This window comes from Melanerpes formicivorus, unplaced genomic scaffold, assembly GCF_026170545.1.
Source record: "Melanerpes formicivorus ecotype bairdi unplaced genomic scaffold, bMelFor1.0.p_v2 SCAF_14, whole genome shotgun sequence".
NCBI lineage: Eukaryota > Metazoa > Chordata > Aves > Piciformes > Picidae > Melanerpes > Melanerpes formicivorus.
Genome location: NW_027142366.1, coordinates 14,665,104 through 14,691,142, shown reverse-complemented (window position 1 = coordinate 14,691,142; position 26,039 = coordinate 14,665,104). Strand labels below are relative to the sequence as shown.

General features: G+C 47.0%; 4 protein-coding genes across 11 annotated transcripts in view; 2 read left to right on the top strand and 2 right to left on the bottom strand.

The window, feature by feature from the left end:
- Positions 1-8,922, top strand: part of ABAT (4-aminobutyrate aminotransferase) — a 60,305-nt gene extending 51,383 nt beyond the window's left edge. For both annotated transcript variants that reach the window (XM_068147154.1, XM_068147155.1), the window contains exons 10-16: positions 516-579; positions 1,239-1,387; positions 3,321-3,458; positions 3,880-4,047; positions 4,759-4,905; positions 5,482-5,593; positions 6,759-8,922. In XM_068147154.1, coding sequence (XP_068003255.1) covers positions 516-579; positions 1,239-1,387; positions 3,321-3,458; positions 3,880-4,047; positions 4,759-4,905; positions 5,482-5,593; positions 6,759-6,880 — 900 coding nt within the window. In that variant the 3' untranslated portion in view covers positions 6,881-8,922. The remainder of the gene's footprint in view (positions 1-515; positions 580-1,238; positions 1,388-3,320; positions 3,459-3,879; positions 4,048-4,758; positions 4,906-5,481; positions 5,594-6,758) is intronic.
- Positions 8,619-12,880, bottom strand: TMEM186 (transmembrane protein 186). 2 transcript variants are annotated; one of them, XM_068147156.1, is made up of 2 exons: positions 12,751-12,880; positions 8,619-11,734 (listed from the first exon to the last, which is right to left on the bottom strand). In XM_068147156.1, exons 1-2 carry the CDS (start codon positions 12,757-12,759, stop codon positions 10,985-10,987), a joined length of 759 nt encoding a protein of 252 aa, XP_068003257.1. In that variant the 5' UTR covers positions 12,760-12,880; the 3' UTR covers positions 8,619-10,984. The 2 variants fall into 2 exon arrangements, with proteins under 2 accessions (XP_068003257.1, XP_068003258.1); XM_068147157.1 differs by lacking the exon at positions 12,751-12,880 and adding an exon at positions 12,049-12,208.
- Positions 12,847-23,374, top strand: PMM2 (phosphomannomutase 2). The gene is made up of 8 exons (XM_068147158.1): positions 12,847-12,960; positions 13,328-13,439; positions 14,527-14,603; positions 15,879-15,970; positions 17,193-17,292; positions 18,522-18,597; positions 19,546-19,661; positions 22,248-23,374. The coding sequence occupies exons 1-8, from the start codon at positions 12,892-12,894 to the stop codon at positions 22,350-22,352; spliced, it is 747 nt and encodes a 248-aa protein (XP_068003259.1). The 5' UTR covers positions 12,847-12,891; the 3' UTR covers positions 22,353-23,374.
- Positions 23,375-24,405: 1,031 nt separating this feature from the next.
- CARHSP1 (calcium regulated heat stable protein 1) overlaps positions 24,406-26,039 on the bottom strand; it is a 40,591-nt gene continuing 38,957 nt past the window's right edge. For all 6 annotated transcript variants that reach the window (XM_068147160.1, XM_068147159.1, XM_068147164.1 and 3 more), the window contains one exon: positions 24,406-25,847. In XM_068147160.1, coding sequence (XP_068003261.1) covers positions 25,685-25,847 — 163 coding nt within the window. In that variant the 3' untranslated portion in view covers positions 24,406-25,684. The remainder of the gene's footprint in view (positions 25,848-26,039) is intronic.

Genomic DNA, 26,039 nt, shown 5'->3' with positions numbered 1-26,039 from the left:
AAAGAAAAAGAATTTGGACTTTTAGGGAGCATGGGGAGGTTTATTTCATTCCAGGTAGAATACAGCTGCATGCCTTTTGTCATGGCTCCTCCTCATTGCTGGTACAGGGAGTCACTGGGAATGCACAGGGCATGGGGCAGCCCTGACGCGACGCCTGGGCACGACCACCCTGTACCCTTGTGTGTGGGGCTGTTGTGCTGAACATTCAGCCTTGGGGAGAGTTCAGTGTGAAGTGAGGCTGTGAGACCTAAGTGGCTAAGGCCTCCTTAATATTGATGCTGTCCTTGAGGCCGCTTTGGGCTCCACCAGTGCGTGTGTTTCAGAGGGTAACTGTAAGGATCTGTGGTGCCTGAGGGCTGAGGAGCCAAGGATCAGCATGCCTGGAGAGGCAGCAGCTTGCCTGCAGCCCCCTGCCATGCTGTGGACATGGGTTAGTATCTGGGCTGAGGGCTGGCAGTGCCACCTGCCCATGGCACCCCATGCTGACTGTTCCCTCTGCTCTGCTCTGCTTGCAGCCCCCCGGCTGCCCTGACTACGCCATGCTCTCCTTCATGGGCGGCTTCCACGGAAGGACCCTGGGTAAGAAAATCAGTGCCAGCAGCACCTCCCTTCCCTTTCCTTCTTCAGCCACAGCTGTCATCTCACTGCCATTTCTGAAACCTCCTTAGGCAAGCTACCAGTGGTTTACTGCAGCTTTGCCTTGGAAGCCCCACTACTGAAAGAGAATAATTGAGTGACAGAGGGAATTAGTTTTGTCTGCTTAGAAAATTAATTTTCAGAAGGTCTCTTTATTTTCATTCTGAATGCAGGGGGTTCTGTCTGTACTAGTAAAAATCTGTCTCCAGCAGTAACCCCACCATAAGACACAAACAAGATGTCACTCATTTTTACTGTTGTATATCCATTCAGTCCCTCTTCTAAGCAAGGTAGCCAAGACTGCTGCAATTCTGAGCTTTGTGAGCAGTTGTCTTTGGAAAGGTGAAACCCATCTTCTCTGTTCAGACTGACAGAGGATGTCCTGCTCTTCTGAAGTAGTGCATGTAGAAATTGATGCTGAAAAGCTAGAGCTTGACTAAATCCCATTACCCAGTGTTTTGAGAAAATGCAGTAAAAACAGAGAGCAGTGAAGAGGATTCTGCAGTCAGGCAGGGGTCAGGCAATTTGTCACCTCTTGGTAGCTTTTTTCCTGTATTGTTCCTAGAGAGGTATTTTTTTAATGTTTGCTTTTCTGGGTCTAGGTTGCTTAGCTACAACTCACTCTAAAGCAATTCACAAACTGGACATTCCATCACTGGACTGGCCTATTGCTCCATTTCCAAGGCTAAAGTATCCTCTGGAAGACTTTGTGAAAGAGAATCAACAGGAAGAAGCCCGTTGTTTGGAGGAGGTAAAAGATCCCCTGGCAGCTTTCTGTTGTTTCTGTTCTGAAATAATGAATAGTGTTGGTGGGATTAGCTGCTTTTCACTACCAGGATGTTTTCAGGGATTGGAACAGCATGTGACATCTGCCTGGTGTTGACAGGCAGAAGTTTGTCCCTGCCTCTCAGAACAGCCAACTTGCTGTGAATCAGAGGTCTACATCAGTTGTACCAAAGTGGCATCACACATGCAGCGGTTTGTTCTGTCATCTTGCAAAGGGGCATGGGCTGAGAGAGAGCACAGTCTGTGTAGTCCTTTGAAGGAGAACCTGCAGCTCTATTTCAGTTTTTTCAGCTTTTCTGTGGTAGCCTTCTGGCACAAAGCTTTGATCCTTACCTATGGCTGCAGGGAGTTGAGTGGGCAGGGACTCTGCTCTGTGCCTTCCTTGGCCTACGAGAAAGGAACAGAGCCGAAGAGAGGAAAACCATTGCCAGATACCAGAACAATGAGATTCCCTGTTGGGCTGACAGGGATCTGGAATCTGTCACTTGTAAGAACTCACTCTTGAGAGACAGCAGTGGGGAACAAGGCCCAGTGTGCCTCATGGCTGGAGCTGAAATAGTGCAGGATCTGGAGCATCAGTACTCACTAGAGAGGAGAGGGCTATGGTGTGCTGAATGCACTCAGGATGGCTCTGCAGAGGGGGATCAAAGAGATGTCTTACTCAAACCTGCATAACTGAAGAGAAAACATAAATCATAGCAGATTGCCTGGTGTTTGCTCCACCCTGGCTTGGGGTGGGGGAATCGTGATGCATAAAATCAATCCACAGACTTGAAGCCTTTGTTTAAAAAAGGCAGAGTGCTTTCTGTGAGAGTCTGTGGAGTGGCCTGCTGGCAACCTTGGGAAACCAGTGCTGCACACAGCCTGCACCAGTTCTGGGCCCTGAAAGCTCTAAGGGGCATCTCCAGTACAAGTGCTGCCACTAATTCACAGCAACTGGTGCTACAAGGTCATTTCTCTGTAAGCCTCTTATCAGCAGCTGTATTTCTGCACTATTTTATCTGCTTAATTTTAAACTATCTGAAGCAGGTGACTAGAAAAGGCAAAATTACCAAATTATCACCTTTAATACATTAGCTGAGTTTTGTTTCCTGATACAGAATCTGTTTTCTTCTGTGTGGCTTAGCTGTGGACTAAGGGCATAGCAAGCTACAGTGGTTGCTACCATACTCTCAGCTGAAATTCATTGTAGCTTTCACACCACTGCAGAGAAGTATACAGAATACAGAATTAACCAGGCTGGAAAAGACCTTTGAGATCATTGAGTCCAATATATCACCCAACACCATCCAATCAACTAAACCATGGCACTAAGGGCCTCCTCCAGTTTTTAAACACTTCCAGTGATGGTGACTCCACCGCCTCCCTGGGCAGCACAATCCAATGGCCAATCTCTCTTTCTGTGAAGAATTTCTTCCTAACATCCAGCCTGAACCTCCCCTGACACAGCTTGAGACTGTGTCTTCTTGTTCTGTGACAGGTTGCCTGGGAGAAGAGACCACCCACCACCTGGCTACAACCACCCTTCAGGTAGTTGTAGATGGCAATAAGGTCTCCCCTGAGCCTCCTCCTCCAGGCTAAACACTCCCAGCTCCCTCAGCTGCTCCTCACTGGGCTGTGCTCCAGACCCCTCCCCAGCTTTGTTGCCCTTCTCTGGACACACCTGAGCAACTCAACATCTTTCTTAAACTGAGGGTTACAATGGGGTTAGGATATGATTTAACCTTAGACACTATTCAGGAGCATGATGGCAGTGTTAAATGCTGTAGGAATGACTGGATAAGTCCTTGCACTTCCTGACCCCTTTCTAGCCAGGTATGTCTATGGAAAGTTGAATTTCTGTTGCTAAGAGTTAACCTTTCTGGAGGAGATGTGTGAATGTCTGGCTGCATTTACAGGTAGAAGACCTGATTGTAAAGTACAGGAAAAAGAAGAAGATTGTGGCTGGAATCATTGTAGAACCAATCCAGTCAGAGGGTGGGGACAACCATGCTTCAGATGACTTCTTCAGAAAGCTACGAGATATTGCCAGAAAGGTAATGCAGCATTTCGCTCTTCACTCAGTGGCAGCCAAATACCTCTTGTAGCCTCCAGAGGCCTTCCCCCTGCCCCAGGCACCCTGAGAGCTTCACAGGACTCCTTTGTGGCACTTGGGGTAATTAAGACATTAGCAGACATTCTGCTTCCCCCAGGGGCTTTGAAAATGCCACCCAGAGTCCTCCCAGATGTTCAGGTATCCTCTAGAAATGTTCTTGTACTGTGGTGAATCTGGGAAACAGCTGAACGCGTCATTGTCAAATCTCACCTGCAGTGAGCAGCGCTGGGGGCTGAGGGGGAGATTGGGGCAGTGGAGGGAGGGAGGAGGGATGTTGCATGTCCTTGGCTTGGATCTGTCTGTTCTCTAAGGGAGGTATTTTTGGTTTGGAAATGTCTCCTGATCTTTACCTGTCTCTGCAGCATGGCTGTGCCTTCTTGGTGGATGAGGTGCAGACAGGAGGTGGCTGCACAGGGAAATTCTGGGCACATGAGCACTGGGGCCTGGATGACCCAGCTGATGTGGTAACGTTCAGCAAGAAGATGATGACAGGAGGATTCTTCCACAAGGAGGAGTTCAGGCCAAATGCTGTAAGATATACAATGAAACTTTGTGCTAATTGGTGAGCCAGTCTGCAGGAACTGCCATGTCCACAGAAGAGACAAGCTGGCCTTCAGTAGTGCAGGGTCAGCTCGATGGAGCTGCTGCTTCACAGATACTTGCTTTGCACTTACACAAAAGTTGTTGTTGCTTGTTCACTTCTGTTCCAGTTGCTGTCAGTCACAGAGGTCATAAAGCTGGTGGGAGGGAGTGAGGAACTGGGTTTAGCCCAATGAACTCAGCTTCAGCACAAAGTCCAACCACCAACTGACAGCTTTTTCCATCAGGCAACTTGGTATCTTCCAAGCTTGTATGTCAGCACTACAGATTCTGTCAGCAAAATTTCTTCTTCACATTAATGACATTTTAGATGTAATAGAGAAAGAAAAAAAGGACAGCATTAAGCTTGCATGTAAAATCCAGATGCTGCTGATTTCCATGTCATCTGTAGCCGTGTTACAGAAAGGTGTCAGAGCCCCAAGACAGACTGCACTGTGTCTTCAGCAGAAATTTAGCCCTTGTCCTTTGTTTGGCTCAGCAGGGCAGCTCTATGTTGCTGCTCCAACAAAAAAGGGGAGTGGGTGAGATCAGTGCATGCTTTATCAAACCCCAGGTGTGTGTGTTACTAGTTTGATGGCCTGCATTGCTTTATTGGAGTGATTTGCCTGCTAATATGTTCTACAACTCTCCTTTCACCCTAGCCTTACCGGATTTTTAACACCTGGCTTGGAGACCCATCCAAGAACCTTATGCTTGCTGAAGTCATAAAGGTTATTAAAACAGAGGACCTTCTGAACAATGCAGCCCATGCTGGGAAAGCACTGCTGACTGGGCTGCTGGATTTACAGGTAAACATAGGCAAGGATTACAGATGAGAAATGTGCTCAGCAGGTAGGACCTGACACTTGGACTGAGGAACTCCATGCTTTGGAGGGCCAGAAAAGAACAACTCCTATCCAAAACAGGTTGCTTTAATAAAGATGAGGATTTTAACTGACAAGTAGTGAAGCAGATAATCCTAGCAAGTGCTTTAGTGCAGCATAAGGATGAGCTGGTTTCTGGCCCCATCCCAGATTATTTATGCTCAGGATTTTCCTGGAGTGCACTTTAGATGCAGGGTGCTTTATGCTCGCTTCAGGCGGCTCCATGATTTTATTTGGCCCAGCTCAGGGCTGCAAATTCATTCTCACTTCCCGCTCAGAGGTTTGTCTGCTTTGTGAGGAAGGAACTCTGTTCAGACCTTTGTCAGAAGGGGTGACCAGGACAAGGTTCTGTGGGAAATCAGCCTGTGCAGTGGCTCCACTCCACCAGATTGGAGGCAGCAGCAGGGTTTCCATGTGGCAGAAGGCCTGGCAGAGCAGAGCTTGCCACCAGGTGCCCTCTGTTGCAGGAGCTGCCACGAGCTTCCTCATCTCTCTTTGCAGGCTCGTTACCCCCATCTCATCAGCAGAGTGAGAGGAAGAGGAACATTCTGTTCATTTGACACTCCAAATGATGCTACTAGAAACAAGTTAATTACAATAGCCAGAAACAAAGGTAAGACAGTTTGTGTGTGTGGCTTGGCTTCCCACCACACAGTACCATTTGGAATGCTTTACATTTTTCCTTTTTCATGTGGCTTGTGTACTACAACCAGAGGACAGAAGTGAAATTCTGAACAAAGCTGTGTTTAGACTGCTCTGGAAGTACTTGTCAGAGACAGCAGACCATTAGAACTCTGTAGGTTGTGGCACCACTTCATATTCCTCTGTGGTGACCTGAGGTGCACGTAGGTATGGCTTGCTTCTAGAAACAGCTCAGAGTTGGCAGTTAATTAAGTCACTCAGGAAAAGACAGGGATAAAAACTATACATTTTATGGAATACTTAATAATGAGTTGCCTAAAATGGGCACAGTTCTACAGCTGCATCCCCTTTGACAACACAAGTCTGCCCCAGCTGTAGACAGTAGTGCAGGTATCAGGAGGGATCTGAAGCCAAACATTCTCCTTGAATTGTCCTGAGTGTGGCCCCCAGGTTTGCTGCTCTCAGGTTTTGCTGTTAAATCAGCTTTTGAAAGAAGCAGGCATGATGCAGCTAAACTGTTGTGAAGCCAACACATTGGACTGTGAAAGACTTAGTAATTTCTGTTCTTGGAAAGTAAGCCAGCAGGGAGAGGTTTGTTGCATGGTAAAACCAAGGCTATGCTTGGAGGCACAGTAAGCCTAGCTCAGCAGTATGGACTTTCATTGCCCACAAACATTTGAAAGGATTCATTTGGGGGGTAAAAAAAACACCTTGCATTTGAAGTACTGCAGGAAGAAGTTTGGCAGTGCTGAGAGATTTAAACTTTCCATAATGAAAAAGGCAGTAATTTACAGAGCAAAATTGCAGTGAAGCCTACTGCCTCGTCTTCTGGCCTTGAGGTACTTAAGCAGTAGAGCATTGGAGCTCTGAAGTCTCAGAGCACTGGATGGTTTCCATTGATGCTAGGATTAGTCCCAGCATTCCAGGTGTTTTACAGAACACCCACAGGCAGTGTCTTCTGAGCTGTGACACCTGAAGCCTCTGTGCTCCACTGATCATGCATGGTAGCAGTCAGCAGTGACTTGGGAAGCTGCTGTTGGCCATCAAATGAGATGAACCTCATTCAGAGACCTGCATTTTCTGGCTGTGTGGCACAGATGGACATGAGCAGAGCACCTCTTCTGTTCCCCTTGTAGGTGTTGTGCTGGGAGGCTGTGGTGACAGATCCATTCGCTTCCGTCCAACCCTGATCTTCAAGGACCACCATGCACACCTCTTCCTGAACATTTTCAGTGACATCTTAGCAAACTTCAAGTAAAAAGCAGTTCTCTCGCACTGAACAGCTGATTATGAAATTAGTTTGCATTAATTCATGTCTTCTCTACTTACAAGATAAGTGTAAAGTCATAAACTAGGGTTTGTGTTCAGTCTGTACTCCTGCCCAACCAAGGCAAGCTGCTCCATGCAAACTCGACCCAGGCAGAGCATTGGTACTGGTCACCAGCAGGTACATGCAGCTGTCCCACACTGTGCATTTCTACAAGCTGTGGCCCTCCACCTTCTGGCTTGGGCCATATGAATTGCAGAGTCCTCTCAATGGTCATGGCCCTGCTACAGCCTGTTTTCACAGGTAATCCCAGTAGGTTTGTGTCCAGAAGCAGCCACCAGTATGGCATAACCTTTAAAGCCACATGCCTGCCATACAGACAGTGCCACTCTCTCATGGTAGCTGGAATAAAATCAGCGTTTCAAGGAAAGCTCTGCTTTTCACCACTGCCAAGTACAGTACTTCACAGAGCGAGTTCCAGCTTTCTTCCCATGAACACAGACATATGCCACAGCAGCTGGCTCAGAATGCCATCAGCTGCTCTGTGCCCAGGCTACACATAGTGCCCTCAGCCACTGGCCAGTGCTCCAAGGGGAATTCAAGTACTTGTACTTCCTTCCTCATCTTGGACTTTAGAACCTTTGACTTCTCTTACAAGGAGACTTGTACAGAGAAAACTATACCCTGAAGTATGTAATTTGGCAATGCTTGGAGAATCATGTGAAGCACATTGCTTCCACCTCTGTCAGCAGTCTAGAATGAATTGAGCTCTCTCCCCAGCTGTCCAGGACACAAGCTAGCCATTCATCTCTCTTACCAGCTCCACATCAATACTTGGGGTATTTTGTAAAACTACAGCAGGACTGCTTGATCTTGGCCATTACCTGACATCAGTGAAGGCCTAGTCCTAACTGCACATCCATAAAGCAAACTAGCTCTATTTTTGTTCTCAAAGTTTATTCTAAGTCATTGATTCCTCAGAGATCCCCTAAAAAGCCACAGGATCAAAAAGTCTGCAGTCCATTGAAGTTTTTTTCTCTTCAGAGCACTGTTCTGGCTGTCTCTCCACTGCACACTCTGCTGTTTGCTTAAGGCTGACTTGAACTATGTCTGGTGCCTTTTATTTTTCCTTTTCTTCTTGGCTAGCAAGCATCTGGGTTTTGTTTGCCAAGTTTAATTTCATGTTGTGCACCAAAAATAAATCAGGGACCACTGTGGACTTCAAAGCTGCTCTATTAGACCTGACCACAATTTAAGTACACAGTAAGAGACAGAGGAGTTAAAGATTTACATTTTACTACAGCTACCAAACCATGAAAGGTTTCTTACCTGCTTTGAGAGGTGTTACTCATGGTTCTCCCCTTTTATTTGTTTGGGTGCTCTTACTGGGAAACTCAAGTACTCACTTCCAGCTTAAAAAATAACAGGATTTCTCTAAACCTCTCTGCAGAAACCACAATCCTAGTACCAGCTGGTCAGAACCTGAGCAAGTTTTTGAACAGAGGTTGTAGAAAGCAGGGGGGAGGCCCAGTAAACCGGTGTACAACACAACCTCCTTGTCATCACTGTCCTCCTAAGTGTGCTATCAGCAAGAGGAACGTCCAGCTGAGAAGTGTAGCTGACAGCATTTGGGGAATTAGTTTGGTCCACATATCAGTGCAGTAGTTTTAGTTAAGTGTCTCTAGTAAGTCTTGTACTTTTACAGAAGAAAAGGTCCAGTAATTTGAAGTCTTACCACATCCTCACTTTTATTATGAATACTCTAGGTGTTTTTATAATTTTTACTGACACTCAGTACCTGTTTAACTGTGTCCAACATGTTGATGAGATCATGTTAGAGAATACTTACAGAGCACTGCAGCTAAGGCATACAAAGTTCATATTGTTTACAGCATACTGTGGACAGTGCCAAATAAATGTTTAAACAAATACTTAACTACACTTGATGGTGTAAGTAGTAACTGTACACAGCCTCATAACAAATGGCATCTCATGTGTAATCAATATTCTTAAATAAAATATTTATAATTGAACTTCTCCAGAGCTCGCTCTTTTATACCCAGTACACACCTAAACTCAATCAGCAGTGCATACTGAGTATGCTCTTGTGAAGGTAAGCCTCCCAAAGAAAGCACCCCTGTGGAAAAGGACTTGGGGGTGCTGACGGACAAGCTGGAGATGAGCAGGCCATGTGCACACTTGCAGCCCAGCAGGCAAATCACATCCTGGGCTGCATCAAAAGATGCATTGCCAGCAGATCGACTGAGGCCATTTTGCCACTATGCTCTGGTGGGACCTCACCTGAAGTACTGCATCCAGGGCTGGAGCCCTCAATACAGGAAGGACACAGAGCTAATGGAACAGCTCCAGAGGAGGGCCACAAAAATGATCAGGGGGTTGGAGCACCTCTGCTACGAGGACAGGCAGTGGGAGCTGGGGTTGTTCAGCCTGGAGAAGAGAAAATTCTGGGATACCCAATAGCAGCCTTCCAGTACCTGAAGGGGTCCTACAAAAAGGATGGAGAGAGACTGTTTACAAAAGCCTGGGACAATAGTTTCAAACTAGAGGAGATGTAGACTGGATGTTAGCAACAGGTACTACTATGAGGGTGGTCGAACACTGGAACAAGTTGCCCAGGGAAGTGACTGAGGCCCCATCCCTGGAGATACTCAAGGTGAGGCTGGGCAGGGCTCTGGGCAACCCAATCTAGTTGAGGATGTCCCTGGTTACTGCAGAGGGGATTGGACTGGATGACCTTTTGAGGTCCCTTCCAACCCAGACCATTCTATAAAACCAAGAGTGTGTGCATACAGCCCATGCTGTGTTGCTGCCATGGTGCTTAAGCCAAGGGTGGTTTCTCTTTTCCTTCTGACCTTGCTGTACCACACATGATCAGCCAACATGTAAAATAAGTGAGCCCCCACGAGGCAAAGTTTAACAGAAATAGTACATCAGGCTTAGCCAGGCACTTCAGTGGCCTTTGTGCTTACCTGCATCTGCTGATCCAGCAAGGGACAGGAGATTCAGTACATGTGACCAAGAAACAGGGAAAAGACCACTCCCCACAGTTCTCTATTGGTGAGAGTTTATTTGACAGTTTCAAATGAAGTAGCAGCTGGAAGAGCAGCTGAAGGAGTTAAATTGTCTCCCAGGACATAAAGTAACCTTCACAGAAGACTACTTAATTCTTAAAGGCTAAGATCATTTTGGTAAGGTTTTGCAGCTCAGGTGTTACAGCACTGGTTAGAGGTGAGTCATACAAAGGAAAGACACACAGGCATGAATATATGCAAAGAAGGATGAGTAGTTCCATGTTTTCAGGTGATCATTAGGACCCAAACTGAACAGGCATCACAGACTGTCCCTGTAACTCACAGCATAACAGCTTAGGTGTGTTGTTCCTTGATTCCTGTGAGAGGCTCCTGAAATGTTGGCCAAGTCTTTAACTTACCCTTGCCCCTGAGCTGCCCCTATGTTTTGTGACATTCACCCTTGTTTTGCCCAATTTTATTGCCCCATCCTGGAAAACCTTTGCCAAGAGACTACACACACCCCATGCAGCACTATACCTTGCTCTTTCCAGCTACCTCAGCTTCATTCCTGCACCAGGCAGTACCAGGCATCCAGCACATACGTACACAGATCATATGTACATGAGACAAGTTTTAACTCCAAGAACCTTCCCAGGCAACCTAAAGATCACTAAAAGAAACAGTGGCTTTAAAGTGAGAATGCTCTGGCAGTCACTGCCTTTCACTTCAAGAGTTTTCCTGTTTCAAAAGCATCCAAGAGGCCAGTTGAAACAGAGTCAGCATCACTACTTCAGCCTCCTCCTGCAGGTTCCCAGTTTGGGCTCAGAGCCACTGGTGACAGAGCACCACACACATCCCTGTATCCCACATGGAATGTGCTGCTCACACCTTGAACGAGCTGCCAAGACACCAAATGCAGCAGATTGTTCTCTACCTCCTACACAGTGCACTTACCAGCAGGCTATGCACAGGAAAATGACACAAGAACATCAGTCAGGCCAACCAGTTAAACTTCACACAAGAGTAAGCACGATGAACACACAGCAAGAAAATCCACTGGAAATCAGCTGCTGTATCTCTCAAGTTCTCCAAATATTTGAGTAAACTTCTGTCTGTCTACAATCTGTCCATACTTAATGGTGAAATATAAAATATCTCTGCTGTTATACCGTTTGAACTGCAGCAGCAGCTCCCCCTTGCTGTCTCCAACTTCATCCAAAGGCACCACTGTCCCCTTGGGACAGTACAGGTCATTCCTCCTTCCCCAGAAGGTCAGGTGGGCCACTTTGACAGTCTGGCCAGTTTCATCTAAGTAGATGAATCCAATGATTCGTCTCAGAAAGTAGCTCATAGCATACAGCATGGCACCAGCAAAGAGTGCAATGCCACTGGTGTACAACAAGACGCTCTGAGAAACCTGGTCCTGCACATAGAGGTAGGTGATGGGTGGCAGCATGATCATGGTGGTGGCAGTCTGCAACAGCTTCAGTCTGGACAGCATCCTGCAGTACTTAATCCCTGGAAACCTGTATACCAGCTTGAACTCTTCTGTCTTCTGCTCCACAGCAGTCTGTCGAACCACAGCAGCAGGGGCTGCATGGCACAGACACACAGATGGCTCTTGCTGTCTCCCAGGATAACAATTAACACCTTTAACTCGCTGCTTTGGTGACTGCAAACACTCTCTTGTACCCAAAAACCAGGGTGGGTGAGCATCTTCCTTCTTCCATGACCATGTCCAGAGCTCATTTTGCAGAGGTCTCCCAAAAGACAGTGCCATGCAGACTTTAGTCCTAATCCCGCAGAGTCTAGCCTATAAGGAAACATTCCCACAGGTCATCATTTCAGCCTTCTTTATAACCCCATCACGACTGCCTCAGACTGTTCCTTGGCTACCTAAAAACTGTAAGCACAAGCTCCAGCTCACCATAACCTTACATTTAAAACTGGTTCTGGTATTCATTCACCTCCCTCCATGCAGGTGAAGAGGGAAAATACTTCTGATGCCCCCATTAGTTTACTGGACAGATCCCTACAGCGTCCATAACCTTGCCTCCCACTTTGAACAGAATGCAAACGAGAGCACCAGCGCTACCGGCTGCTGCTAAGCAAGGAGGGGCAGAGCACCTGGGGCCGCCAGTCGGTGAAACTGCTGAAGTGCTAAATGACCGCGCCAAGAGCAGTTTCTGGGAAACGCGGACAGCACGATGGACACCGTGAGCAACACGGCCAGAGCACGATGGACACCGTGAGCAACACGGCCAGAGCACGATGGACACCGTGAGCAACATGGCCAGAGGGGTCAGCCATGCGGAACGTGCAGGACAGGGCAAGAAGGCAGGCAGGGAGCCGCTGTGCCGCCCGCACGCCGGCATTCGGCGGCCTTGGCACAGCCACGGCCACGGCCTGGGGCCGAGGGACAGCATCACTGGGACGCCGCCTGCGGGGGCGGACGCGGGCGGACGCGCGGACAGATTAACGCGGAGCGTCAAGACGCCGCTTCCCCCGCGCCCCACCGGCTGCTCCGCGCCTGGCTCTCCGCCCGCCTCGGGCCACTAGGCACCGGGGTGACCCTTCCTGGGCCGTTACCCGGCCGTTAATCCGCGCGGTACCCTTCCGGCGTAATCACGGCGGTGACCCTTCCCGGGGCCGTTACTCAGCCCGTGAGGCACCGGCAGCAGGGCTGGGCCACGAGCGGCTTGCGGCCGCCGAGAGAGGCACCGCTCACCCCGGTCCCAGCCCAGAGGACGGAAGGGGAAGGGAGGGAAGGAGGTAGAGCACAGCCCGCCACGGCAGCAGGCCGCCCTAGGCCGCGCCAGCAGCACTCACCACCGCCATGGCTCCGCCGCCCCGGAGCGCAGCTGCGCTCGAGCGCCGCGCGGCAGGAAGGGCGGGGCCCGCCCCGCTTCCCGTCGTGCCCCGCGGCGGGAGCGCGCGGCTGCCGGTGTCGTGCCGCTGCCCGGCGGCAACATGGCCGCGCCGGAGACGGCCGCGCTCTGCCTCTTCGACGTGGACGGAACCCTCACGGCCCCGCGCCAGGCGAGTCCCGCGGCGCCGGGGGCGAGGACGGGGCCGGGGCGCGCCCTGCTCTGCCCTAGCCGGGTGCTGTGCCGTGTCGTGGGGCTTGCTGGGCTCCATCCGGGAGGGCTGAGCTGGCGCTGTCAGCCTGGGCACTGAGCGGAGACGGGCGTTCGGTTAGGGGAGCTGGGCGTGCAAGCACTGCGGGTTCTGCGCCCCTTCCCGCCATGTGCAAACTTGCTTTGTCCTTTTAAGGGCGGGGATGGAGGGGAAAGTTCTTCCTTGAAGGTGTGCGGTGCGCTGCTGGGCTCGGGCGGGTACTGGAAGCAGGGATGCTGGTCTTGTGACAAGAATGCTGACAGATGTGCTTGTTTGCTTCGGAACCTAGAAAATCACATCCGAGATGGCCGCCTTTCTGCAGAGGCTGCGTCAGAAGGTGAAAGTTGGAGTCGTGGGTGGCTCAGATTTTGACAAGATCAAGGAGCAGCTTGGCGATGACGGTAAGGACAGTGGCTGACGCAATCCCTTCCGCTCGGCTGCTTAGAGGAAGCTGTGAAGGTTAAATGTAGGTGAAACCCTGTGCCTGCTCCTCCTTCCAACTTTCCTCCTGGTTTTCTTCTGTTGCTCTCAGTCTCTGAGGAGCTGCCTACAGGCAATTAGAAACTGCAACCTGTGTTTGTGTTAGAGATAATTGGGTGTATTGTAAGGGGTTGTCATTACCACTACATCAGGTTGTTACCTGATGTCACAGCAGTACCTTAGAAGGTTGTTTTCTTGTCTTTTGTAAATGGATTTATGTGCACAACAGACATCTGCAGGCTGCTCTGCTGCAGAGTGCATCACTGAAGGATCTGATTTTGTTAACTGGGGTCATGGAGCAGGCATGGACTTTTTCTTTAGTCCAGAGGCATTTCTTTTCTGTAGAAAAGGCTCTCTTTAATGGTCTTTCTGTACTTGATGCCCCTGATAGCCTTCTGTAATGCCCAAATCACTCAGAAATTGTTTGGCTTACCAGTGGTCTCCAGTAAGCCACACCATATTGCACTGCAGTAAGATGGTCACAGCTCTCAGACATCTACTGTAGATTAGTAACTTTGAGAAAACTTACTAATCACTCTGAGTGCAGAGAGATGCCTTACATTGAAGAATGCAGAGAGATGTATTTCTGCTAGGAAATACTTCTTCATAGAGTGGGTTACCAAACATTGGAATGGTGGAGTCAATGTCCCTACAAGCGTTTAAGCAGCGTGTGGACCTGGTGCTTAGGGACATGGTTTAGTGTTGACCCTTTAGTGCTGGGTCAAAAGTTGGACTGGATGATCTTGGAGGTCTCTTCCAACAGTATGTTCTCTGTGATTCTGTATTTGCAGGAGAGGGAGAGCCCTGAAGCAAAAACAGAGGTAACTTACTGAAAGACATCATTGATTTGAGGTGTGTGTTAGTCTTGGAGGGAAATGAGAGTGGCTCTGGTCTCGTGCTGCGTGTTTCTCTGCTTCAGGATCTGATGTTTGCTGTATTATAAACAGTTCAGTGTGTACTCCAAGGCAGAGGGGGAATTACAACTGCTGTCCTTTTGTTTGGTTGTAGTGGTTGAGAAATTTGACTACGTTTTTCCAGAAAATGGCCTGGTGGCATACAAGGATGGGAAGTTCTTGTGCCAGCAGGTAAGGAGGACATCTCCAGTAAGGTGGAAGAGACATTTCTAAACTCTCTTGCTCCAGCACAGTTCTCTACAATCACCCTTTTAACTAAGGCCAAAATTGCTGCTGTCTCCACATGTTGCTTCTGTAACAGATCATTCATTTGCTGCTCTGGTTCATGTAATGACAATCTATACCTTAAGCTTTATTCTTTGGGGTATTTTCCAACGCAAAAGAATCATAGAATGAATAAGGTTGGAAAAGACCTCAAAGATCATTGAGTCCAACCTGTCACCCAAGACCTCATGACTACTAAACCATGGCACCAAGTGCCACATCCAGTCCCCTCTTGAACACCTCCAGGGATAGTGACTCCACCACCTCCCTGGGCAACACATTCCAATGGCTAACAACTCTCTCTGGGAAGAACTTTCTCTTCACCTCTAGCCTAAACTTCCCCTGGTGCAGTTTGAGACTGTGTCCTCTTGTTCTGGTGTTACTTGCCTGGGAGAAGAGACCTACCCCCTCCTGGGTATAACCTCCCTTCAGGTAGTTGTAGAGAGCAATAAGGTCTCCCCTGAGCCTCCTCATCTCCAGGCTAAACAATCACAGCTCACTCTGCCTCTCCTCTATGAGACTCTTCTGTGTCTGATCAAATAAGAACTGGAAATCCTGGAACAGCCTTTCCCTGAGCTTATCCTTAGCAAATGTGCTCTCTGCTCCTGGAGGTCCTATGGAATATGACGTTTCATAGCTGATGTCTGTGGGGCCTTGGGGTTCAGAAAGTTTCTTGTAAATAATCTTGTAGCTGCTTTTTAGTATTAAACCAGAGTGCATATTCTGATCTGTTGCATAAGCTAGTAGGTAAACACTCTAATATAAATGGACATCAGATTTAGATACCTTCATCATCTTCATTGGTTCAACAAAAGTAATGGAGACAAAAAGTGCAGAAGAGCTCCTGGCTGAAATTGCTGCACTGGTTTCCAGTGTGCTGCAGTAACAATCTCCATTTCTTCATGCTTGGCTACAACAGATGTTAAATGCAATTTTTTGCTGAGTCTTTGCCCCACACTAAATCAGAGTTTTGTCTTAGGGTTTAAAAAACCCACAGTGAACACAAAGAAAGAGGAGAGCCTTTAGGCAGTACTCTCTGTGCATCCCTGAGTTAACTCCCCGAGGGTTTGTTCCTTTGTACTCTCATACATGCCTGGGTGTCCAGTGTCTCTGCCAGCCATGTAACTTGTGTTTAGATCCTCAGCTTCTCTACCCTTGGTTGACTGTTGATTGTTTTGTTAGAACATTCAGGGCCACTTGGGTGAGGATGTACTTCAGGACCTAATCAACTACTGCCTGAGTTACATTGCAAAGATTAAACTACCCAAGAAAAGGTATGTGCTTCATACATCTGCTCTTCTGAGACCCCCACTTCCAATAGTGCATCCAGTTCTGGTGTCCCCAGCAATAAGAAGGGCACAGAGCTGTTGGAAGAAGAGCTGTTGAAGTGAGTCCAGAGGAGGCCACAAAGATGATTGTAGGGCTGGAACACCTCTGCTGTGAGAATAGGGGTTGTTCAGCCTAGAGAGGACAAGACTCTCAGGGGACCTTGCAGCTGCCTTCTAATAGCTGAAGGGATCCTACAGGAAGGCTGCAGAGGGACTTTTCATAAGGTTGTCTAGCAATAGGAGAAGGGGGAATGGTTTGAAGCTGAGGGAGAGTAGGGTTAGACTGGAGCTTCTTCAGTACCAGGGGGGTGAGACTATGGAATAGGCTGCCCAAGGAGGTTGTGGATGCCTCCTCCCTGGGCATGTTCAAAGCCAGGCTGGATGAGGCCTCAAGCAGCCAAGTCTATCTGAGAGGTGTCCCTGCCCATGATGAGGAGGTTGGAGTAGATGATCTTTAAGGTCCCTGCCAACCTCAGCCATTCTATGATCTTGGTGCTACCATAGTCTCCGTGATAGTGTTCAGTATCAATGTGTAAAGCAAACCTCTCACAAAAGGAGTAATTTGTGCTTTAGGAATACTGTAGATAGGAAACAGAACTCAGTCCATGCACACAAAGACAAACTCCCTGCTGGAGCACAGGATCTGAAATACTGCTTCAGCATTTTTATTAAGAGGGAAGGAAGCTCAGTTTTGAAGTAGGGTTATTTCCTTGACATCTTTGGAATTGAGCAGCATAATGTCTTCCAGAGATTAGAAGCATGCAGTAAGGTCAGCTGTATGTGACAGCTCCATGAGGGTGCAGCTGCTCAAGGCACTAATAAGTACCATATGTAATGCAAGCTTGAAACACTGCCTAGATTGATCTAAATATTGCTGCTTCACCCCAAAGCTGAGAGACTGGCCTGTCAGGGTCTGAGATTTGGGTTGACAAGATGCTCCAGTTGTACTTTGAGAAGTCAGTAAGGATGATGTTGGAGTTTACAGATTGAAATAGAAGTCCAAAAAGAACCTTTGTGGCAGAGGTACTGGTTCCTGCATGTTTGGGGTTTTATGAATACAATGAGAGGCTGGAGGAGACATCTGATCCCCACTGTGTCTTCAGAGTGAAACAAAAATGAATTGTGATACTCAGTATTTTGAGCAGCTCTTCATCTCCTCCCCTCCCAGGGGCACCTTCATTGAGTTCCGCAGCGGGATGATAAATGTGTCTCCCATTGGAAGGAGCTGCAGCCAGGAAGAACGAGTTGAGTTCTATGAACTTGATAAAGTGAGTTACAAGTCTTGAAAAATATCCAGCTCTTCTGGAAGAGGCAGTCATGGCCAGGTCCTGACTTCTGGAAAGTTCTTTATACTTTTTGTAGTTTTTCTGTTTTGCATTTTAATCTGTTCCGTGTGGTTTAACTAACTTCTTTGATCAGATGTCAGGAAACGTACAATAGGTTCTCTGTTGCACAGTGATTACTTGCAGAAGGGGTGGGTTTGGCTTATTTTTGTTAACCCTACAGTCAGAGTACTGAACATAGAGTCATAGAATCAATAAGGTTGGAAAAGACCTCAAAGATGCTCAAGTCCAACCTGTCACCCAACACCTCATGACTACTAAACCATGGCACCAAGGGCAACGTCCAGTCCCCTCCTGAACACCTCCAGGGATGGTGACTCCACCAGCTCCCCGGGCAGTCCATTCCAACAGCTAACAACTCTCTCTGTCAAGAACTTTATCCATTCTCCCTCTACACCTAGGGTTCCTGAAGAACCCTGCCATAGCTCAAACCAGCTTGAAGTGCTCTCTAGTATAACCAGGTTCTATCCATGCAAATCAATAAAACTTCTCAACTCCATAAAGCCTTGTGAAGCAGACTTTAAAAGCTGAAGTCAAAGTGTTCATTGTTGGCTTTCATTTGTACACAGCTAAATGTACATGGCTGAAAGGAATCTGAGTTGTGTTCTCTGCAACACCATGACAACTGTTTCTGACCTGATACAAAACCTGAAATCTCATTCCTCTAAAGCAGTCTTTGCCTGTGGCTCAGTTAATGGGTGCTGGAAGATATCTAAGCCTAAAGCACTCTGAAAAAAACCTTTTTGTTGGTGTATATGGCATCAGAAGTTTGAGACTTCCTATGCCTCTGTTTCCCTACTTGTAAAACTGGACTTTAGCAGGAGCTGAAACATACAGCTTTAGTACTCCAAGATTTTCAGCTGAAGAGGCAAATGTCACAGCACATACGTGTGGTTGGGCTGTTGTTTTTCACAAGCTGGTAACAGATTAAAGTGGAAATGTTCCCAGGATGCTTTCAGTAATAATAAAATGTAGCTGTCTCACACTAGCCCTGGTACTCAGACCTTTGGGTAGTTTGGGGGGTGGGTTTTTGAGCTCTCTTTTTGTTGGTGAATTGGTACAGCATGTACCTTGATGTGGTGTTCTGTTTTAGTAACTGATGTGTTGTTCTGTTTTGTGTAACTGATGAGTGGTTCTGTTTTGTTTTTTAACAGAGGGAACATATAAGAGAGAAATTTGTAGCTGATTTACGAAGAGAATTTGCAGGAAAAGGCCTGACATTTTCTATAGGTATCACATTCAAAGATCTACATTTCGCTTTAGTCATCTTCCCTTATGTCTATGACAGACCCTATCTTGCTTGTGTGACAGTTCCCTCTCTGGGGGTGGTTGGAGGCATTGCATGCAAGACTAAGCCTCTTCTTCCTCCTAGGCTTTCATTTGGTACACTTTAATTGAAATCCATCAACAGAGAGAACTTCATTGCTTGTCATCAGTTCATTGTCTTCTAATGTCAGTTGTGTGACTGATTCTGCTCATTTTGAAACGTATCACATGCTGCTGATTAGTCAAGAGTTGCTTCTGTGAAGCAGTTTTAATCAGAAATACTACATCAGTACTGTGCCAGCAGCCTTTGATTCTTCAGCTATGTAACTGCAGCATATGGAAGGAGGGAGAGAAATCCAAGTGCAAGCTTAACATGAGAAGTGATGATAATGAGGCATTAATTCTGCATGCATTTTTTTCCTCTCTTCCCCACTGTTTTGCCACATTCTTGACTTTTTTTTCAGAATTACAAAGAGTAGAGTTGGCCTTAGTGCTGTGGTATTGAAACACTAGGGCAGAAATGAGCTGCAGTGTAGCTCTGCTAAAGCATGGGGAAGATACTTCTTGGACACCAGCCTCAGCTGGGAATCACTTTAATGTGTTGATAAAGTCCAAGGATTTGGAAGTGGAACAGCTGTCCTGTCAGGGTATGTTGCAAAGGCTGATTGCCTCCTTTTTCTGCTCTTTAGAAAGTGTCAGAGCAGGGAGTGTCTGGGAACATGCTAAGACTTCCCCATTTGTTTAAGGGGTAAATAATAAATCACAAGTTGAGTACTCCAGGGTCTTGTAATGTTTCTGACTTCTGCAAAGCTCCCTCTACCAAAAATCTTACCCAATTCAGTTTATCTCCCTTAGCCTCCCCTCAGAAATGTGTTCTTGTAATAAAGTTTGCTTGGTTGGTGTCTGTCCTAGGAGGCCAGATCAGCTTCGATGTGTTCCCAGATGGCTGGGACAAGAGGTACTGCTTGGGAATCGTTGCCAACGATGGATACAAGACTATTTATTTCTTTGGAGATAAGACTATGCCAGTGAGTAGATTGGGTTTGTGTATACATTTCAGAGCTGCTGTTTTAAATCACAAGCACTGTAGGTTCCAACTAACTAATTACCTTATGCCTGACAAGGATTGAAGTGAGAATTTAAATGTGTGGCCACAGCATGGCTCTGCACTGCTGCTCAGCCTAAAGCTGGGAGTGCAGATTTATCTTGTTTCCTGAACACAGTGTTCTTGACAGACTTAATACATTACATTTTTAAACTGAACTCGTGTGACTACATTAAAATCCTAGGTGACAGAGCTGTGGAACAGGGGTTATCCTGTTTGGTTAATGTAGATTGATGTTTCTTGTTGCCTGGTGTTTATTAACCATATTAGTTTTCCATTCAATTTAATGCTGTTCCTCAGCCTCCTCTATGTGGAGACAGAGTGGTTAGCAGAGATTATACATAATCCCTGTCCTTAGTCATAGGGCAGAGCTAAACAACTCCACAGAGTGGTTCAGAGGCTTTTGGAAATACTGAGCAGAGACCTGACTATAGCAAGCCTGGGTGAAATTAAAGTTGTCTGAATATGGCCAAGTTTGTGTCAGGCTGAGTTTTAGAAGAACATTTTGTAATTCACTAAGAGCTTTCTAGCTTCATAAATTTTAAAAGGCCAAGTTTTATAAGAAAAAGACAAGCTTTGAACTAAAATGTTTTTACCCCCTTGCCCCCAGCCGCAAAAGGAATCCTTGTCCCTCTGCACAGAGTTTATGGACAGTTGATCTTAAAGCCTGAAAGTGGCAGTGCAGGGTTTTCAGTGATTTGCAGCAGTTGTGGCAGATTTGCTGGGAAGCAGCATGGCAAACAGGCTACAAAAGTTAGGTAACTGCTTCCTCCAGTGCTCAAAGCTGCAGCTTTTGGGGATCTCTGCTCTTGCAGGTGGCAGCACCTTTGTTCCCTGAGCCAGCTGCAAAAGGAGCTTTCATTGCCCTTCAGTGATTAGAAACCAGTTACAAATGTCACAGCGGACCAGGAAGGCCAAAACACTGCTGCAGTAGTGAAGGATCAACAGTCTTAGTGAGCTAACTAAAACAAGCTGGAGGGAACAAGGCTGGTGAGAGGCCTCGAGCACAAGCCCTTATGAGGAGAGGCTGAGGGAGCTGGAATTGTTCAGCCTGGAGAAGAGGAGGCTCAGGGGAGACCTTATTGCTGTCTACAACTACCTGAAGGGAGGTTATAGCCAGGTGCGGGTTGGTCTCTTCTCCCAGGCAACCAGCACCAGAACAAGAGGACACAGTCTCAAGCTGTGCCAGGGGAAGTTTAGGCTCGAGGTGAGGAGAAAGTTCTTCCCAGAGAGAGTTGTTAGCCATTGGAATGTGCTGCCCAGGGAGGTGGTGGAGTCGCTGTCCCTGGAGGTGTTCAAGAGGGGATTGGAAGTGGCACTTGGTGCCATGGTCTAGTAGTCATGAAGTGTTGGGTTACAGGTTGGACTTGGTGATCTTTGAGGTCTTTTCCAACCTTATTGATTCTATGATTCTGTTCTATGAAGAGGTTAATGCAAGTAAATCACAAAAGCCATGAGCTGGCAGAGTGTCCTGTAACAAGCTTCATACCTGAGTATTAACAAGTACATTTAAAGAGTTGTGCTGGGTTGCTACAGAAAACTAAAAACATGGTAAAACTTACACTGAGAGTTTTAGTCTCTTATTACCAATGCCAGCATGCAGGTCAGGAAGTTCCCATGCAGGTGTTTGTGAAGTTCAGCAGACATGTCAGCACAGGTCTGCTATGAACACAGCTTTCTGGAAGATGTGACTATGTTATCTTAGAATGGAAGGGACCTTAAAGATTATTTGGTTCCAAACCTTCCACTAGGCCACATTGCTTGAAGTCCCATCCAACCTGGTCTTGAATGCTTCCAGGGATGAGGAATCCAGAACTTCTCTGGGCAGCATGTTTCAGTGCCTCACCACTCTTACAGTGAAGAATTTCTTCCTAGTATCTTATCTAAGTCTACCCTCTTTCAGTTTGAAACCATTACCCCTTGTCCTATCACTACATACCCATACATAAAGAGTCCATTCTCATCATAATCCTAGAAGGTTTAGCTTAGAAGGGACCTTAGAGATCATCTGCTCCAACCTCCCTGCCATGGCCAGGGATGCCTCTCAGCTAGACTCAGCTACTCAAGGCCTCATCCAGCTAGGCCTTGAAAACCCCCAGGGAGACATCCACAGCCTCCCTGGGCAGCCTATTCCAGTGTCTCACCACCCTCCTACTGAAGAACTTCCCAAGATCCAGTCTAAACCTACTCTTCCCTCAGTTTCAAACCATTCCCCCTTGTCCTGTTCCTAGACACCCTTCTGAAAAGTCCCTCTGTAGCCTTCCTGTAGGGTCCCTTCATGTTTTGGAAGGCAGCTCTAAGGTCCACTTGGTGTCTTCTCCAGGCTGAAGAACCCCAGCTCCCTCAGCCTATCCTCATAGCAGAGGTGCTCTAACCTTTGGATCATTTTTGTGGCCCTCCTCTGTGCTCCTGCAACTTCCTTGATGTGTGCCTTCTCCACCCTAAGACTGTGACTGAACCTTAAGCTAAACAAAATTAAATCCTCTTCTGCTTTTCCCCTCGTTTTCAGGGAGGGAATGACTATGAGATCTTCACAGACTCCAGGACAGAAGGCCACAGCGTCACCTCCCCCCAGGACACCAGAAGAATCTGTGAAGAGCTATTTTTTAAATGAAAGACTGTGAGAATTCACAGCTGCCAAACGGTTAGGGTGGCTTAGCAGCCCCAGACAGCTCCTGTGCTGCTTTTCCTAACTGATCACAAATAGCAAGAACCTTGAACCTCTCATTGCTGCAGGGAAACATTTGAACTGAAGAGAACTTCACTGACCAGTGGGACACAGCAGAGCTCAGTTAGCACCATCCTTCCTCTGTTACCATTTGACAAGTATTCCATGTTCTTCTGGGGGGGGTTATGGGATTTGGGTTGGATTTGTTTGTTTTGTTAATTAATTGCACTTTAGGACAGAGAGGGGAGGTGGGGATAATCTGTCCATAGTTGATTTGTGGTCTCAAAATTGGCCTGCAAGTTTCTATCCCCTAAGTTTTCATTTCAAAGCTGCTATTTAAAAGATGAACGTTTCAGAGTTGAGGTTTCATTAACATACTGCCTTGTGCTGTAAAGACAAAAGTTGTTAGGACACTTGGGATTTCCTTGCTTAAAACTGGAAGAGGAGTGAAAGAGGTTTTCTTTCTTTCTGGCGGTGGGAAGGCAAAACTGAGCCAGAAGTCCCTGACCTCACACATGTTCCAGTGCCTGGTCAGAAGTCCACCAGCACGAGAAGGGCTGAGACCAACTGGTGCTGAAGTTACCTGCACACTGCAGTTCATGGTACCTAGGCTTCTTGCAGATTGTTTTTTAAGTCTAAAGAATAATCATTTTTAAAACATTAAAAATCATTAAAACCACTTAAGCATGGTAGCAAAATCTTCCTGTCACTAATTACACTTCTGATTTTTCTGGCAAGACATTAAAGGGGGAGGTTAAATTTTAGCACTAAGAAAAATGACCTGTGTCTATTCCAATGCAAGCTGACACATGCCAGTGTAACTGTTAATGTTCCTGTTCTTACCTGGCATGAGGGAAGTAATCATGTGTATGAACGGTTTCATGTGGTGGAGGAGAATAAAAATCTCATTTAATCATGAAAAATTACTCTCTCTCTCTCATTTTGGCAAATAAAATACCTAAAGCAGACCTGTTGTATGCTTCCTCTGTCTGCATGCTGATCGACTTCAATCTTTTCCAATGCCAAGTTTGTGCAATAGTTGCACAGTGCAGAAGGAGAGGACACAATCCTGGTGTGCAACCCAAGAATCCCCAAAGGGGCTTACGAAAAAGGAACGAGCTGTGATGCCCTCATGCATCAGAGCTATCTCATCTCACACCCTTCTCTGCCTACTTCCAGAGGGTAATTCTGCCTCAACCATTTCAGTGAGATCAGGCTTTGGACCAGAACCACCTGCACCGCAGGAGGGCCCTTTAGAGATGGCCAGGTTTGAACAGCTGCTGCACATGTGATGCATCTGACTCTTTGCTTACTTAACTGCATGGTTGGTTCCTGTATTTGCAGTTACCTCTGCAAAACGTCCAGTGCAGGACCAAGCCCAGATTTGTTCTCACCTGTGTGCACATACCTGAACATGTTCAAGCTTTAAAAGCCTGCTGGTCAGCCTTGTGCATCTACTGCCAGTAGCTGTTTATCTTCTGCCTCTCCTGACAGCAGATGAGAAGCAAAGTCTGTGGGGAGACAAAAAAAAGGCAAGCAAAGCATCCCACAGTGCCCAGTCCTTTGCTTCTCTTCCTTTGCTTTGCTCCCACATTTTGCAGTAGTGGCTGCTGTGTCTCAGGAGCCCCTTCTGAAGTGTTCTGGCTTTCCTCCTCCAGGTGTCAGCTGAAATAACCAGGCTACCTCTGCTCCTACAGTACATTATTAGTAGTTATTATTAACTATTATATGATGAAAATAAATGTATGGAACAGAAGTGGCAGCATCTATTATGCACTCACCTATTAATCAGCTAGACAAGTTGCTAAATTACTGCCTAGTTCTTCTGGCAACACTTCTTAACAAAGCTTCTGAGCAAGCTTCTGAGTACCATCCCAGAGGCGTGCCTGTGCTCTCCTCGCTCTTGAGTGCTAATCACCTTCAATGCAGGCTGAAGACAGCACCTATTGTTAAAACGGCAAAGGGGCAACTGAAGTGAAGCTGTTTCACACAGCTAACAGAAAGTATCATGCCATCTTTTATTTAATGTCTTTTATTTGCAAAGTCAATAAAAATCCACCATTAGGAACATAAAGAGAGAAAAACGCTTCGTTTGTAAAACAAAGAGACATGGAAGGCAAATAGGAACAGAAGTAACTCAGTTGCACTACAACTACATAAAATCTTGCAGGCAGAGAAGAGTCAGAGGAAGGGTGACCATATCACATCCTACCAAGCAAGTTTTCCAGGGAAACAGCTGCAGAAGCTGAGTCTGTTAAGTAACTCACACAGTACTTTACACACAGTCATCTGAACAGCAGGGAACTCACTTTGCAGAGGCAGAGCTGTTCTGCCTGCACTGTGGCACACCACGGCAGACATTCGACTACAGGCAATCTCCAGCTTTGTCTAAACTCAGACACAGAGGCTATGAAATATCCACTACTCTACAGCTTTCTACCACCTACCTTGAAGCATTTATGGTTTTTTTACATTTTGGGTTGGATATTTTTTTTGGGGGGGTGGTTGTTGGATCTTTTTGTTTTTTAATACTGGCCTACAAAATCTGTTGCTAATCAACCATCAAGGCACTGAAGTAAATTCACAAACAATCCAGGCTTTGAAACCTCAATATTCCACATGTATGCCACGTGCAAATGCTGCACCTGAAGGGCACCCAGCCATGGCCACCAGAGAAGAGATTTTCCACCCTGCAGCAGCTGCTCTGTTTGTGAACTTCCTTCCACGAGGAAAAGAAACGGCAGCAGTGAACACCTCCCTCTCTCTCATCCATGGCATTCAGGCACTGTTAGCAGCACTAAGCTTGCTCCAGCCCTTATAGAAGAGCAGCTCCAGGGAACAGGGTGCTCACACGCCCTCAGGGCCTTGCAGCCCTGCTTTTGCTAATGCCTGTCTGGGCTAGAAGAGCTCTCCTTCAAACCTCTCCCTGACTGCCCTGGGCATTTCTTGGAATCAGTTCACAAGATAAAAGAAAAACCAAAGTCCTCCTCCTCCTCCTCCAAGCACACAAACTAGGTCTCTTCAAAACACATGTTTGGTAAACACCTTATGCTAGATTTTTTTTCATTAGCATTTGAATTGCCTTTTGTTGTCGTCGGGTTGGTTTGTTTGGGTTTTAAGGCCAGCTGTAAAAAAAGGTAAATGTGGCCAGTTTCTGCTATATTGACAATGCAGTATTTCCTCCCACACGATAGACAGAATATTCTTAGGACAGGTCCCCCGCAGCCAGTTGTTGAGCAGTGAGGGTGCAGGCGGCACCCGCGCTCCCTCCGGGACCCTCAGGAGCTGATGACGTGCCCCGACCAGGTCTCGTGCTTGGTTCCCGGCGCCAGATGGGTGATCACCACCTCCACGGCCTGCAGCTTCTCGTTCTTGGGGGGGATGGTGCACATCTTGTAGGTGACCTCGTCGCCGGCCACGGGCACGTACTCGCCTTCAATGCTGCGAGGGGAAAGTTCCTGTTAATCAGCGATCACACCGGCACTCCAACAGAATAGAAAGAGAATAGAATAGAAAAAGGAAAAGAGGAAAAGAGGGGGAAAAAAACAAAAAAGGAAAAATAGGGGGGAAAAAAAGGAAAAAAAAAAAAAGGTAAAAAAAAAGGAAAAAATAGGGGAAAAAAAAAGAAAAAAG

Excerpts from the sequence above, each read along its gene's own strand:
- PMM2 (XM_068147158.1), top strand. The coding sequence starts at position 12,892 with ATGGCCGCGCCGGAGACGGCCGCGCTCTGCCTCTTCGACGTGGACGGA. Across the intron at positions 12,961-13,327 it reads CCCTCACGGCCCCGCGCCAG|AAAATCACATCCGAGATGGC; the intron begins GCGAGTCCCGCG and ends TTCGGAACCTAG. Across the intron at positions 18,598-19,545 it reads AGGCCTGACATTTTCTATAG|GAGGCCAGATCAGCTTCGAT; the intron begins GTATCACATTCA and ends TGTCTGTCCTAG.